Source organism: Triticum urartu, chromosome 7A (assembly GCF_056163025.1).
Source record: "Triticum urartu cultivar PI428250 chromosome 7A, HENAU_Tu73, whole genome shotgun sequence".
Taxonomy (NCBI): domain Eukaryota; kingdom Viridiplantae; phylum Streptophyta; class Magnoliopsida; order Poales; family Poaceae; genus Triticum; species Triticum urartu.
The window spans coordinates 99,113,354-99,127,337 of record NC_141879.1 but is presented as its reverse complement, the minus strand read 5'-3'; the positions used below and the strand labels follow the sequence as shown (position 1 = coordinate 99,127,337).

At 41.5% G+C, this 13,984-nt stretch overlaps 1 protein-coding gene across 1 annotated transcript; it reads left to right on the top strand.

Moving 5' to 3' along the window:
* Positions 1–9,021: 9,021 nt before the first annotated feature.
* On the top strand, positions 9,022–9,833 carry LOC147958232 (E3 ubiquitin-protein ligase SIRP1-like). The gene is made up of 2 exons (XM_087532003.1): positions 9,022–9,125; positions 9,524–9,833. The coding sequence occupies exons 1-2, from the start codon at positions 9,022–9,024 to the stop codon at positions 9,831–9,833; spliced, it is 414 nt and encodes a 137-aa protein (XP_087388129.1).
* Positions 9,834–13,984: the final 4,151 nt, after the last annotated feature.

Here is a 13,984-nt window from a genome sequence, read left to right as displayed (position 1 = left end):
GATTCTAACACCCATGGAGCCTTGGTGCTGATTTTGCTCGTGGAAGAGGCTTAGTCAACGGGTCTGCTACATTCAGATCCGTATGTATCTTGCAAATCTCTATGTCTCCCACCTGGACTAGATTCCGGAGGGAATTGAAGCGTCTCTTGATGTGCTTGGTTCTCTTGTGAAATCTGGATTCCTTTGCCAAGGCAATTGCACCAGTATTGTCACAAAAGATTTTCATTGGACCCGATGCACTAGGTATGACACCTAGATCGGATATGAACTCCTTCATCCAGACTCCTCCGTTTGCTGCTTCCAAAGCAGCTATGTACTCCGCTTCACATGTAGATCCCGCCACGACGCTTTGTTTAGAACTGCACCAACTGACAGCTCCACCGTTTAATGTAAATACGTATCCGGTTTGCGATTTAGAATCGTCTGGATCAATGTCAAAGCTTGCATCAACGTAACCATTTACGATGAGCTCTTTGTCACCTCCATATACGAGAAACATATCCTTAGTCCTTTTTAGGTATTTCAGGATGTTCTTGACCGCTGTCCAGTGATCCACTCCTGGATTACTTTGGTACCTCCCTGCTAGACTTATAGCAAGACACACATCAGGTCTGGTACATAGCATTGCATACATGATAGAGCCCATGGCTGAAGCATAGGGAACATATTTCATTTTCTCTCTATCTTCTGCAGTGGTCGGGCATTGAGTCTTACTCAACTTCACACCTTGTAACACAGGCAAGAATCCTTCCTTTGCTTGATCCATTTTGAACTCCTTCAAAACTTTGTCAAGGTATGTGCTTTGTGAAAGTCCAATTAAGCGTCTTGATCTATCTCTATAGATCTTAATGCCCAATATGTAAGCAGCTTCACCGAGGTCTTTCATTGAAAAACTCTTATTCAAGTATCCCTTTATGCTATCCAAAAATTCTATATCATATCCGATTAGCAATATGTCATCCACATATAATATCAGAAATGCTACAGAGCTCCCACTCACTTTCTTGTAAATACAGACTTCTCCAAAAGTCTGTACAAAACCAAATGCTTTGATCACACTATCAAAGCGTTTATTCCAACTCCGAGAGGCTTGCACCAGTCCATAAATGGATCGCTGGAGCTTGCACACTTTGTTAGCTCCCTTTGGATCGACAAAACCTTCCGGCTGCATCATATACAACTCTTCTTCCAAAAATCCATTCAGGAATGCAGTTTTGACATCCATCTGCCAAATTTCATAATCATAAAATGCGGCAATTGCTAACATGATTCGGACAGACTTAAGCATCGCTACGGGTGAGAAGGTCTCATCGTAGTCAATCCCTTGAAATTGTCGAAAACCTTTTGCGACAAGTCGAGCTTTGTAGACAGTAACATTACCGTCAGCGTCAGTCTTCTTCTTGAAGATCCATTTATTCTCAATTGCTTGTCGATCATTGGGCAAGTCAACCAAAGTCCATAGTTTGTTCTCATACATGGATCCCATCTCAGATTTCATGGCTTCAAGCCATTTTGCGGAATCTGGGCTCACCATCGCTTCTTCATAGTTCGTAGGTTCATCATGATCTAGTAGCATGACTTCCAGAATAGGATTACCGTACCACTCTGGTGCGGATCTTACTCCGGTTGATCTACGAGGTTCAGTAGTAACTTGTTCTGAAGTTTCATGATCATCATCGTTAGCTTCCTCACTAATTGGTGTAGGTGTCACAGAAACCGGTTTCTATGATGTACTACTTTCCAATAAGGGAGCAGGTACCCTCATCAAGTTCTACTTTCCTCCCACTCACTTTTTTCGAGAGAAACTCCTTTTCTAGAAAGGATCCATTCTTAGCAACGAATGTTTTGCCTTCGGATCTGTGATAGAAGGTGTACCCAACAGTCTCCTTTGGGTATCCTATGAAGACACATTTCTCCGATTTGGGTTCGAGCTTACCAGGTTGAAGCTTTTTCACATAAGCATCGCAGCCCCAAACTTTCAGAAATGACAACTTTGGTTTCTTGCCAAACCACAGTTCATAAGGCATCGTCTCAACGGATTTTGATGGTGCCCTATTTAACGTGAATGCGGCCGTCTCTAAAGCATAACACCAAAACGATAGCGGTAAATCTGTAAGAGACATCATAGATCGCACCATATCAAGTAAAGTACGATTATGATGTTAGGACACACCATTACGCTGTGGTGTTCCGGGTGGCGTGAGTTGTGAAACTATTCCGCATTGTTTCAAATGTAGACCAAACTCATAACTCAAATATTCTCCTCCACGATCAGATCGTAGAAACTTTATTTTCTTGTTACGATGATTTTCAACTTCACTCTGAAATTCTTTGAACTTTTCAAATGTTTTAGACTTATGTTTCATTAAGTAGATATACCCATATCTGCTTAAATCATCTGTGAAGGTGAGAAAAAACGATATCCGCCACGAGCTTCAACATTCATTGGACCACATACATCTGTATGTATGATTTCCAACAAATCTGTTGCTCTCTCCATAGTACCGGAGAACGGCGTTTTAGTCATCTTGCCCATGAGGCACGGTTCGCAAGTACCAAGTGATTCATAATCAAGTGGTTCCAAAAGTCCATCAGTATGGAGTTTCTTCATGCGCTTTACACCGATATGACCTAAACGGCAGTGCCACAAATATGTTGCACTATCATTATCAACTCTGCATCTTTTGGCTTCAACATTATGAATATGTGTATCACTACTATCGAGATTCATCAAAAATAGACCACTCTTCAAGGGTGCATGACCATAAAAGATATTACTCATATAAATAGAACAACCATTATTCTCTGATTTAAATGAATAACCATCTCGCATCAAACAAGATCCAGATATAATGTTCATGCTCAACGCTGGCACCATATAACAATTATATAGGTCTAATACTAATCCTGATGGTAGATGTAGAGGTAGCGTGCCGACTGCGATCACATCGACTTTGGAACCATTTCCCACGCGCATCGTCACCTCGTCCTTCGCCAGTGTTCGCTTAATCCGTAGTCCCTGTTTCGAGTTGCAAATATTAGCAACAGAACCAGTATCAAATACCCAGGTGCTACTGCGAGCTCTAGTAAGGTACACATCAATAACATGTATATCACATATACCTTTGTTCACCTTGCCATCCTTCTTATCCGCCAAATACTTGGGGCAGTTCCGCTTCCAGTGACCAGTCTGCTTGCAGTAGAAGCACTCACTTTCAGGATTAGGTCCAGATTTGGGTTTCTTCTCCTGAGCAGCAACTTGCTTGTTGTTCTTCTTGAAGTTCCCCTTCTTCTTCCCTTTGCCCTTTTTTTGAAACTAGTGATCTTGTTGACCATCAACACTTGATGCTCCTTCTTGATTTCTACCTCCGCAGCTTTTAGCATTGCGAAGAGCTCGGAAATTGTCTTATCCATCCCTTGCATATTATAGTTCATCACGAAGCTCTTGTAGCTAGGTGGAAGTGATTGGAGAATTATGTCAATGATGTAGTCATCCGAAAGATTAACTCCCAGTTGAATCAAGTGATTATTATACCCAGACATTTTGAGTATATGCTCACTGACAGAACTGTTCTCCTCCATCTTGCAGCTATAGAACTTATTGGAGACTTCATATCTCTCAATCCGGGAATTTGCTTGAAATATTAACTTCAACTCCTGGAACATCTCATATGCTCCATGACGTTCAAAACGTCGTTGAAGTCCCGGTTCTAAGCCGTAAAGCATGGCACATTGAACTATCGAGTAGTCATCAGCTTTGCTCTGCCGGACGTTCTTAACGTCGTCAGTTGCATCAGCAGCAGGCCTGGCACCTAGCGGTGCTTCCAGGACGTAATTCTTCTGTGCAGCAATGAGGATAATCCTCAAGTTACGGACCCAGTCCGTGTAATTGCTACCATCATCTTTCAACTTTGCTTTCTCAAGGAACGCATTAAAATTCAACGAAACAATAGCACGGCCATCTATCTACAATCAAACATAAACAAGCAAGATACTATCAGGTACTAAGTTCATGATAAATTTAAGTTCAATTAATCATATTAGTTAAGAACTCCCACTTAGAAAGACATCCCTCTAATCTTCTAAGTGATCACGTGATCCAAATCAACTAAACCATAACCGATCATCACGTGAAATGGAGTAGTTTTCAATGGTGAACATCACTATGTTTATCATATCTACTATATGATTCACGCTCGACCTTTCGGTCTCAGTGTTCCGAGGCCATATCTGCATATGCTAGGCTCGTCAAGTTTAACCTGAGTATTCTGCGTGTGCAAAACTGGCTTGCACCCGTTGTAGATGGATGTAGAGCTTATCACACCCGATCATCACGTGGTGTCTGGGCACGACGAACTTTGGCAACGCTGCATACTCAGGGAGAACACTTTTTATCTTGAAATTTAGTGAGAGATCATCTTATAATGCTACCGTCAATCAAAGCAAGATAAGATGCATAACAGATAAACATCACATGCAATCAATATAAGTGATATGATATGGCCATCATCATCTTGTGCTTGTGATCTCCATCTTCGAAGCATCATCATGATCACCATCGTCACCGGCGCGACACCTTGATCTCCATCGTAGCATCGTTGTCGTCTCGCCAATCTTATGCTTCTACGACTATCGCTACCGCTTAGTGATAAAGTAAAGCATTACAGGGTGATTGCATTGCATACAATAAAGCGACAATCATATGGCTCCTGCCAGTTGCCGATACCTCGGTTACAAAACATGATCATCTCATACAATAAAATTTAGCATCATGTCTTGACCATATCACATCACAACATGCCCCACAAAAACAAGTTAGACGTCCTCTACTTTGTTTGTTGCAAGTTTTACGTGGCTGCTACGGGCTTAGCAAGAACCAATCTTACCTACACATCAAAACCACTTCGATAGTTTGTCAAGTTGGTGCTATTTTAACCTTCGCAAGGACCGGGCGTAGCCACACTCGGTTCAACTAAAGTTGGAGAAACTGACACCCGCCAGCCACCTGTGTGCAAAGCACGTCGGTAGAACCAGTCTCGCGTAAGCGTACGCGTAATGTCGGTCTGGGCCGCTTCATCCAACAATACCGCCGAACCAAAGTATGACATGCTGGTAAGCAGTATGACTTATATCGCCCACAACTCACTTGTGTTCTACTCGTGCATATAACATCAACACATAAAACCTAGGCTCGGATGCCACTGTTGGGAAACGTAGTAATTTCAAAAAAAATCCTACGCACATGCAAGATCATGGTGATGCATAGCAACGAGAGGGGAGAGTGTTGTCCACGTACCCTCGTAGACCGAAAGCGGAAGCGTTATGACAACGCGGTTGATGTAGTCGTACGTCTTCACGACCCGACCGATCAAGCACCGAAACTACGGCACCTCCGAGTTCTAGCACACGTTCAGCTTGATGACGATCCCCGGACTCCGATTGATGTTCTACCGTCGCAGGGCTTCGCCTAAGCACCGCTACAATATTATCGAGGATTATGGTGGAGGGGGGCACCGCACACGGCTAAGAGAACGATCACGAAGATCAACTTGTGTGTCTAGAGGTGCCCCCCTACCCCCGTATATAAAGGAGCAAGGGGGGGTGCGGCCGGCCCTAGGAGGAGGCGCGCCGGAGGAGTCCTGCTCCTATCGGGAGTAGGACTCCCCCCCTTTTCCCTAGTTGGATTAGGACTTGGGGGGAAGGAGGAGAGGGGGAAAGGAAAGGGGGGGCACCGCCCCCCTCCTTGTCCAATTCGGACTTGGAGGGGAGGGGCGCGCGGCAGCCCCTAGGCCTCCTCTCCTCTTCCTCCACTAGGCCCATTAAGGCTCATTAGATTATCGGGGGGGTTCCGGTAACCTCCCGATACTCCGGTAAAATGCCGATTTCACCCGGAACACTTATGATGTCCAAACATAGGCTTCCAATATATTGATAGCATGTCATGTCCTGAACCGAGTCCCCACAAAGAACAAAGAGATAACTCCATTCGAGGAATGGGAGAAGAAAAGGTTAAAACTCTCTTATATGTGAACATGGGGTTGTTTGGCGAAAGTCAATGTTCCAATTCCAAAGAAGCGGAAGCTTGGACCAAAGACTGTGGATTGTGTTTTCATGGGATATGCTTTTCATAGCATTGGCTATAGATTCTTTGTTGTAAAATCTGAGGTACCTGACATGCATGTCGGTACGATCATGGAGTCGAATGATGCGACTTTCTTTGAAGATATCTTTCCCATGAAGGATATGGCTACCTCATCTAATCAGGAGATGCCTAGTTCATCGAATCAGGAACCAGTTACAATTACCGAACCTGCCATTTCGATGGAACACTTCGAAAGTCCTGTGGAGGAGAACAATGAAGTTCCTACTAGGAGCAAGAGACAGAGGACTGCAAAGTCCTTTGGTGATGATTTTCTTGTGTATCTCATAGATGACACTCCCAGTTCTATTTCAGATGCCTATGCATCTGAAGATGCTAACTACTGGAAGGAAGCGGTTCGTAGCGAGATGGATTCTATCTTGGTGAATGGAACCTGGGAGATAACTGATCGTCCTTATGGGTGCAAACCTATAGGATGCAAATGGGTATTCAAGAAGAAGCTTAGGCCTGATGGTACTATTGAAAAGTACAAGGCTCAGCTCATGGCTAAGGGTTATACCCAAAAAGAAGGTGAAGACTTCTTTGATACTTACTCACCTCTGGCTCGACTGACCACTATTCGAGTTCTACTTTCACTGGCTGCCTCGCATGGTCTTCTCGTTCATCGAATGGATGTTAAGACTGCTTTCCTAAATGGAGAGTTGGACGAGGAAATTTATATGGAACAACCAGATGGGTTTGTACTAGATGGTCAGGAAGGGAAAGTGTGCAAGTTGCTGAAGTCTTTGTACGGACTTAAACAAGCACCCAAACAGTGGCATGAGAAGTTTGAAAGAACTTTAATAGCTGCAGGCTTTGTTGTGAACGAAGCCGACAAATGTGTGTACTATCGCCATGGTGGGGGCGAAGGAGTTATCCTGTGCTTGTATGTTGATGACATACTGATTTTCGGAACAAATCTGAATGTTATTAAGGAGGTCAAGGATTTCCTATCTCGTTGTTTTGAGATGAAGGATTTAGGAGTGGATGATGTCATTCTGAACATCAAGTTGTTGAGAGACGATGATGGTGGGATTACATTGCTTCAATCTCACTATGTGGAAAAGATCTTGAGTCGCTTTGGCTATAGTGACTGCAAGCCCTCTCCAACACCATATGATGCGAGTGTGTTACTTCGAAAGAATCGAAGAATTGCTGGAGATCAATTGAAATATTTTCAGATTATTGGCTCGCTTATGTACTTAGCAAGTGCTACAAGACCTGACATCTCTTTTGCTGTTAGCAAACTGAGTCGGTTTGTCTCAAAACCAGGAGATGTGCATTGGAAAGCTCTAGAGAGAGTTTTGCGTTATTTGAAAGGCACTACAAATTATGGAATTCACTACACCGGGCATCCAAAGGTGCTTGAAGGGTATAGTGACTCAAACTGGATCTCTGATACTGATGAGATAAAGGCCACGAGCGGTTATGTATTCACTCATGGAGGTGGCGCTGCTTCTTGGAAGTCTTGCAAGCAGACCATCTTAACGAGGTCAACAATGGAAGCAGAACTCACAGCACTAGATACAGCTACGGTTGAAGCAGATTGGCTTCGCCGGCTCTTGAATGACTTGCCGGTTGTTGAGAAACCTGTACCGGGTGTCCTTATGAACTGCGACAATCAAACTGTGATCACGAAAGTGAGCAGCTCAAAGGATAATATGAAGTCATCAAGACACGTTCAGAGAAGGTTAAAGTCTGTCAGGAAAATGAAAAACTCCGGAGTTATTGCGTTGGATTATATCCAAACGTCTAAAAATTTGGCAGATCCTTTTACTAAGGGTCTATCACGTAATGTGATAGATAATGCATCGAGGGACATGGGTATGAGACCCACAATATGAATCGTTCACGGTGGTAACCTATTCTTTGTGATCGGAGATCCCGTGCATTAGATGTGGAAGACAAGCTGTTGGTCAACTAAGAGGAGAGTATCCTTACTATTCACAATACCACTCCATGAAGATGCAATACTCTCCTAATCTCATGGCAGGTTGATGTATATATTAATGTGTTCTAAGTGGCTTATTTAAGCAGAGATGTTATCCTGCAGAACATCTTTTGAAGAACACACCTATATGAGTCTGATTGTCAAACGTCGCAATATATGATAGTAGGGTTCTCTCTAGTAAACTCATGAAAGGCCACAGAGTATGACGCATAAGCTCCACCCGCGGGGAAGACCCACGGTAGCCACGTATCGGTCAAGGCTTTATGTGAAGCTAGATTCGCAGAAAACTTGCAGTTCAAGGCCCAGTCCACTGTTCAAGTTGGTTACTAGTGTAGCATAGAGTTCTAGGTGAAAGTTCAACTTAACAGTCTCCACTGCAGTACCGGTATATAAAACAGTGTTTTGGAACCAAAGGCAAATTTCTATGTGCCTCTGGGATCTGGTGAGGGATTGCTGGAATTTAGTCTATTTTGGGCAGCCCAATAACTATTTCAGAAATTCCTAATAAATCCTAGAGGCCCACTTAGCCCATTTGTACAAGGCAAGGGATACTACTAAAGTTTAGTCTCACATTGCTAGTTTAGTGGGAATTGTACCTCCTTATAAGGGAGGCTCTTTCCCCACTTGGACGAGCATGAGAACAAGAGGGATATCCACGCCCGCCACGCCTCGCCTCGCAATGCGAACGGTTTCGCTTCGCCTCCGTCTCTTCGTTTCGCCTCGCGTCGCTGCCCTCTCGCCTCCTTCTCTTGCGCCTATAAAAGGGAGGTCGCTCCTCCCAGAGAGACGCACCAGAACTTCTTCTTCCTCTCGCCACCGGTTCCATTCTCTGAGCTGCTGCAGTCCGAAACCGCACCATTTTGAGTCCTGTACGGGAGAAGGGTGATAAAGTTTTTGGGGAGCGCTCCGCGCGACTACTGACTTCTTCATCATGGACTCCGACGACGACTTTTTCCCCGACGTCAACAACCTCATCGACGACATGGCTGGAGAGGATGTCGACCCCAAGTCCAGTGCTTCCGCTGCTGCTGTCCCGTACGTATTCTTGTTCCTTCTGTTAGGAGTCCTGCTACAGTTCTCGCCTCTAGTTTCTGCCCTACATATGTTAGGTTCTATGTCGTATAAGCAGCTTCATTTAGTGTCTGTTCTAGATGTGTTTACCACAAGTTCATATATGCAGACGATGTTTATCTTCTCTCTGTCAGATTGCATGACTTACTTTATATTTTCTATATTAGTCATGCTTTATTTAGTATTTCTGTTAATAAAATCATTTGGTAAATTGCTCATATTTCCAACACCCACCTCCACTCCACCCCAGCAAATGGAGCCACCAAAGCGGCGGCCGGCGTCCATCGTGATCATCATCTACGGGAAAACAAGCGGGCAAGCCTCAGCCCCAGACCTCGTGCCGATCTGGAAAACGCTCGCAGGATAATGATGGAGGAGTACGAGGCCGGGCTCGCGGGGCTTCTGGACCTCCAGGCGCGCGAGCGCGAGATGCGAAATCTCGTCCCCGCGGCGAGCAGCGCGATCGCGCTCCTGGCCATCCCGAGGGCGGGCGACACGAGGGAGCGGTACTGCCATGTCTGCCACGACGACTTCGAGGAGGGCGACAGGCTGAGGGCGCTGCCCTGCGCCCACTCCTTCCACCAGCGATGCATCTTCAGGCCGCTCAATGTCAACCGTCTGTGCCCGGTCTGCGGCTACGAGCTTCCCGGGGACTACGAGGAAATGCCTTGAAACCGGCCATGAAGGATTTTCTATATATTGCTCCTACACTATTGTTCGGTTCAACTCTGCTATATTGTGCTAAACCACATCAGGAGGAAATATATTGTCTATTTATTCCAAATGCACCTGTGCTTGAATCATACTGAACCTCACCCTCCTCTTCTGATGGAAGCGTCCAGCGTTTAGGTTTATTCTCATCTGCTGTTCAGTCTAGTCCGAGAGACATTCCGGTCATGGTGGATTGTTTTCGAAAAGGAGGATATATAACCCCCGGCCTCTACGGTCTGCATCGAACGATGCACACAGGCACAGCCATTCCAGTCACGGTGGATGGTCAACCTCCTGCCCATTTAGAGTTATAATAATTCCTTGAGTAAGTAATTTAGGATAACACGATTTAATCCGTACTATTGTATGATGCTTTTTTTTATCACTGTTTTGAAATATCCCCAAACTGACTTGTTTGATATATCCTGTAGGGCCTGCACGCATATATTGTCCCGCTGATGTTCTATTTATGTTGCTCACCTAATTGTGATTGTCATCAGCAATTGCATTTTCATATACAAATGTGATGCTCTATCCTGTGATTGTTGCAAGCATAAGCTTGTTTTGCAGCCTATATAATGTTACGACATTTAGGAAGTTTCTTTCTGCATAGACATTGTACCAGAAGTTAGTGGTCTCTGTTTGGATTGGATCAATCAATTTATCGCAAGTATTACTTGCAATGAAGGGTTGAAGTTCTGAGTGTAAGGTTCATTGCTCAAGATATCACAAATTTTAGGTGTTTGCTAGCTATCTCGGAATTGGAGAATATGTGCAGCTAGCAAGTTTATGTTCTAACCCTATGCAATTAAACATATTACATTTGTACTTGAGCTAGTCAAATCATCTTATCTTGGAAGTGTTAGACCAGAGCATCTAGTCATCACTTTGATTTTTATATCTATGTTATCTCATATTGATTTTGGGATATTTGTATGTAGAGCTCAGCTTCGGTACAACCCCCTTCACTTCACTAAACGTATAAAGGGCAATATGGACCATTGGCACATCATACCCACTTTCGTAAGTATGGTGGGTCGCCCGCCAGAACGTATACGCCGAACGTGACCATTAGTTTTTATTTTGTTTTTCTAACCTTCGAAAAAGTAGGTGACTCAAGTGGGGCTTGAGCTCTCAACCTCCAGGTGTAAGCAACCTTGCTATACCTAGTTACTTTGTTTTTTCTTGTTGCTGTAAGTCTTCTCCATATGGCCTTCTTCGGTTTTTTTGTCTTATCTTTTCCATTTGCTTATCCATAAATTGTAAAATCATGAACCTTTTCAAATTCATGAGCATCTTTTAGAAATCCACGAAGAATTTCTTAAATTTGCAAAAACAAATCAAATCCGAATTTTTTTCAAACCATTGAACTTTTTTCAAATTCGTGAACTTTATTAAAAGCAATGAACTATTTCCAATTTCGCAATATTTTTCAAATTCGTGAACTTTATTCAAATGGTTGTTTTTTTAATTTCGTTAACTTTTTTAAAATTCTTGAACTTTTTTTCAAATCAATGAACTTGAAATGGCCCCAATTCATGAAATCTTTTCTTTTCTATTTCCTTAATTCGCAATTTTTTTCAAAACCAATTGTACTGAATTTAAAAAAAAGAAATTGTCTTTAAAAATTGTTCAGAATGTGAATATTTTTTTAGAAATGGGAACACTTTTTGAAACGCTGAACAATATTTGACAATGTGAACATTTTTTCAAGTTTACAGTTGAATTTATGAACATTTGTTAATAAATCCGATAAAAATTAGAAGTTCTGAACATTTTATGAATTTTTAGAATATTCTTAATAAATATGAAAAAACAAAATTCTGAACGGTTTTTTAACACGAAATATTTCAAAATTCCGAACATGAAATATGATGAAATTGCGGACAAAATTTTGAAATTATTTTTAATAAAACGAAAAAGGGAAAAAAAAGGGATGATAAATGATAATAGGAGAGAAGATAAAAAGAAAAAGAAAAACTAAAAAGCACGATTCGGGAAACCTCCTAGAAGGTTCCCAAAACCCAAAAAACCGGCTTTGAAGCTAACGTCCCCAAAACCAGGAACGCTATTTTTTGCAACATTGTTTCATGAATTTTTATTGAAATTTTGTGAGGAAAATTTTCAAAATCAATGAACTTTTTTCAAATACTTGAGCGCTTGGGCAGACCCAACAGGCACCCGATGGGACCGATGTCGTTGCCTAGTTGGGCCAACGCCTAAGTTTTATTTCTATTTTTCATTTATCTTCCCCCTTTTTGGTTAATTCACTTTTCTCCTTTTTGAGCTTTATTATTCTTTTTGAAACATGTTCAAAAATTTGAAATATTGTTTAGAATACCAAAATAATAGTATAAGTAACTATCTAAAATAATATTTTAATTTCTTTTCCTTCAAATATTTATTAAATTCTTCTAAAAAATCATTTACTGTTTTTGATTTTATCCCTTTATACTTGTTAATTAAGTTAAACAATTAAAATAATAGTTAAACTACATGTTTAAATTATAATTTAAAATACTTTTCCCTTCAAATCTGGCATGGATGCCTACCATGGGCATGCTCACCCGCTGACAAAAATAGGGGTCATTTCAAGAATTCCTAAAAGCACCATGTTTAACGTAGAGTATCCGGCTAGGCCAGAAGGCTCCGTTTGAGAGCACATTGTTTCTCAACATCCGTCAAATGACCTCAATTCTTTTACATTGACTTGTATGACCAATTCAAGGCACATTGCCAAGTTGTTTTGGTTTTTGACAAATTTTACATTTCCTGGAGTTTTCTCGGTCAAAAAGGCTGGTAAACGGCCGGACGTGTCGCAACTTATATACGGTGTCAGAAGTCATTCAAACCTGGCATGGATGCCTATAATGGGCATGCCCACTTTCTTGAACCTAGCATAAATTTTCGACAAGTTGCTTGAGTTTTCGACAAGTTATTCATTTTCTGAAGTTTTCTTGGTAAAAATAGATGGTGGGACGTCTCGCAACTTGCATAAAGTGTCGGAAATCATTCAAACTTAGCACGGATGTCTATTATAGGTTGTCCAGGTAGAGGCGAGAAGGCTCCGTTTGAGAGCACGTTGTATCTCTTCATCCGTCAAATGACTCCAAGTTTTATCATTGGATTGTATGACCAATTCAAGGCACCATGCCAAGTTGTTTTCGTTTTTGACAAATTTTACATTTTCTAGAGTTTTTTTTATCAAAAAAGGCCGATAAATGGTCGGACATGTCCCAATTGCATACGGTGTTCGAAGTCGTTCAAACCTAGCATAAATGACTACCATGGGCATACCCACCTGCTTGCAAAAGTTGGGTCATTTATCCATTGTCTAAAAAAACCACCAGTTGAGAGAAGCGTGCTAGATTAGGCCAGACGGGTGCATCCGTGCGCATGTAGTTTTTCCTAACTTAAATGCTTCCGTTATTTGTAATTTCTATCATTATCAATCAACATGAACATTTTCTTATGTCATGACTATTTCTTTAAATTTTTCAACAATTTAGGAATTTCAAATTATGTATGTAAACTTTACAAACTTGAACACTTTTTTACAAACTATTGAAAAATTTCCTACAATTCATAAAAATTTGACAACAATTGCAAACCAGGATCTTTTAAAAAAAATCAAATTTTTTGAAATGCAAACTTTTCTTATATTTGCGAACAAAAAAATTGATATCGTGTTTTATTTTCAAAAAATATAATATTTTTAAAATTGTAAAGAATATTTAAAAATAGGGTCTTTTTGGAATTCCAAACAATATTCCAAAGTTTTGAACATGTTTCAAAACAATTATAAATTTCAAAAGGGGGAAAATGAATTAACAAGAAATAGAAGAAATGAAAAAAACTTAAGCCTTAGCCCAACTAGGCGACAACATCGCTACCGTCAGGCGCCTGCTTGGCCGGCCCAAACGTTAGTGGATTTGAAACAGTTCATTGATTCTTTTTAAATGTTCATGTATTCGAAAAAAATGGCAAATTTTCAGGAAATGTTCGAGAAATAGAAGAACATTCACAAATTTGAGAAAAAGTCCATGAATTCGATTTTTTTAAGATTACACATTTGAAAGAGAAACAAGAAAGAAAACAAAAAAAACTCAAAA

What these genes read in the sequence shown, in the direction of transcription:
- LOC147958232 (XM_087532003.1), top strand. Translation starts at nt 9,022, where the DNA reads ATGGACTCCGACGACGACTTTTTCCCCGACGTCAACAACCTCATCGAC. An exon ending in GCTTCCGCTGCTGCTGTCCC is followed by an intron (nt 9,126 to 9,523) that starts GTACGTATTCTT and finishes AAACGCTCGCAG; the next exon opens with GATAATGATGGAGGAGTACG.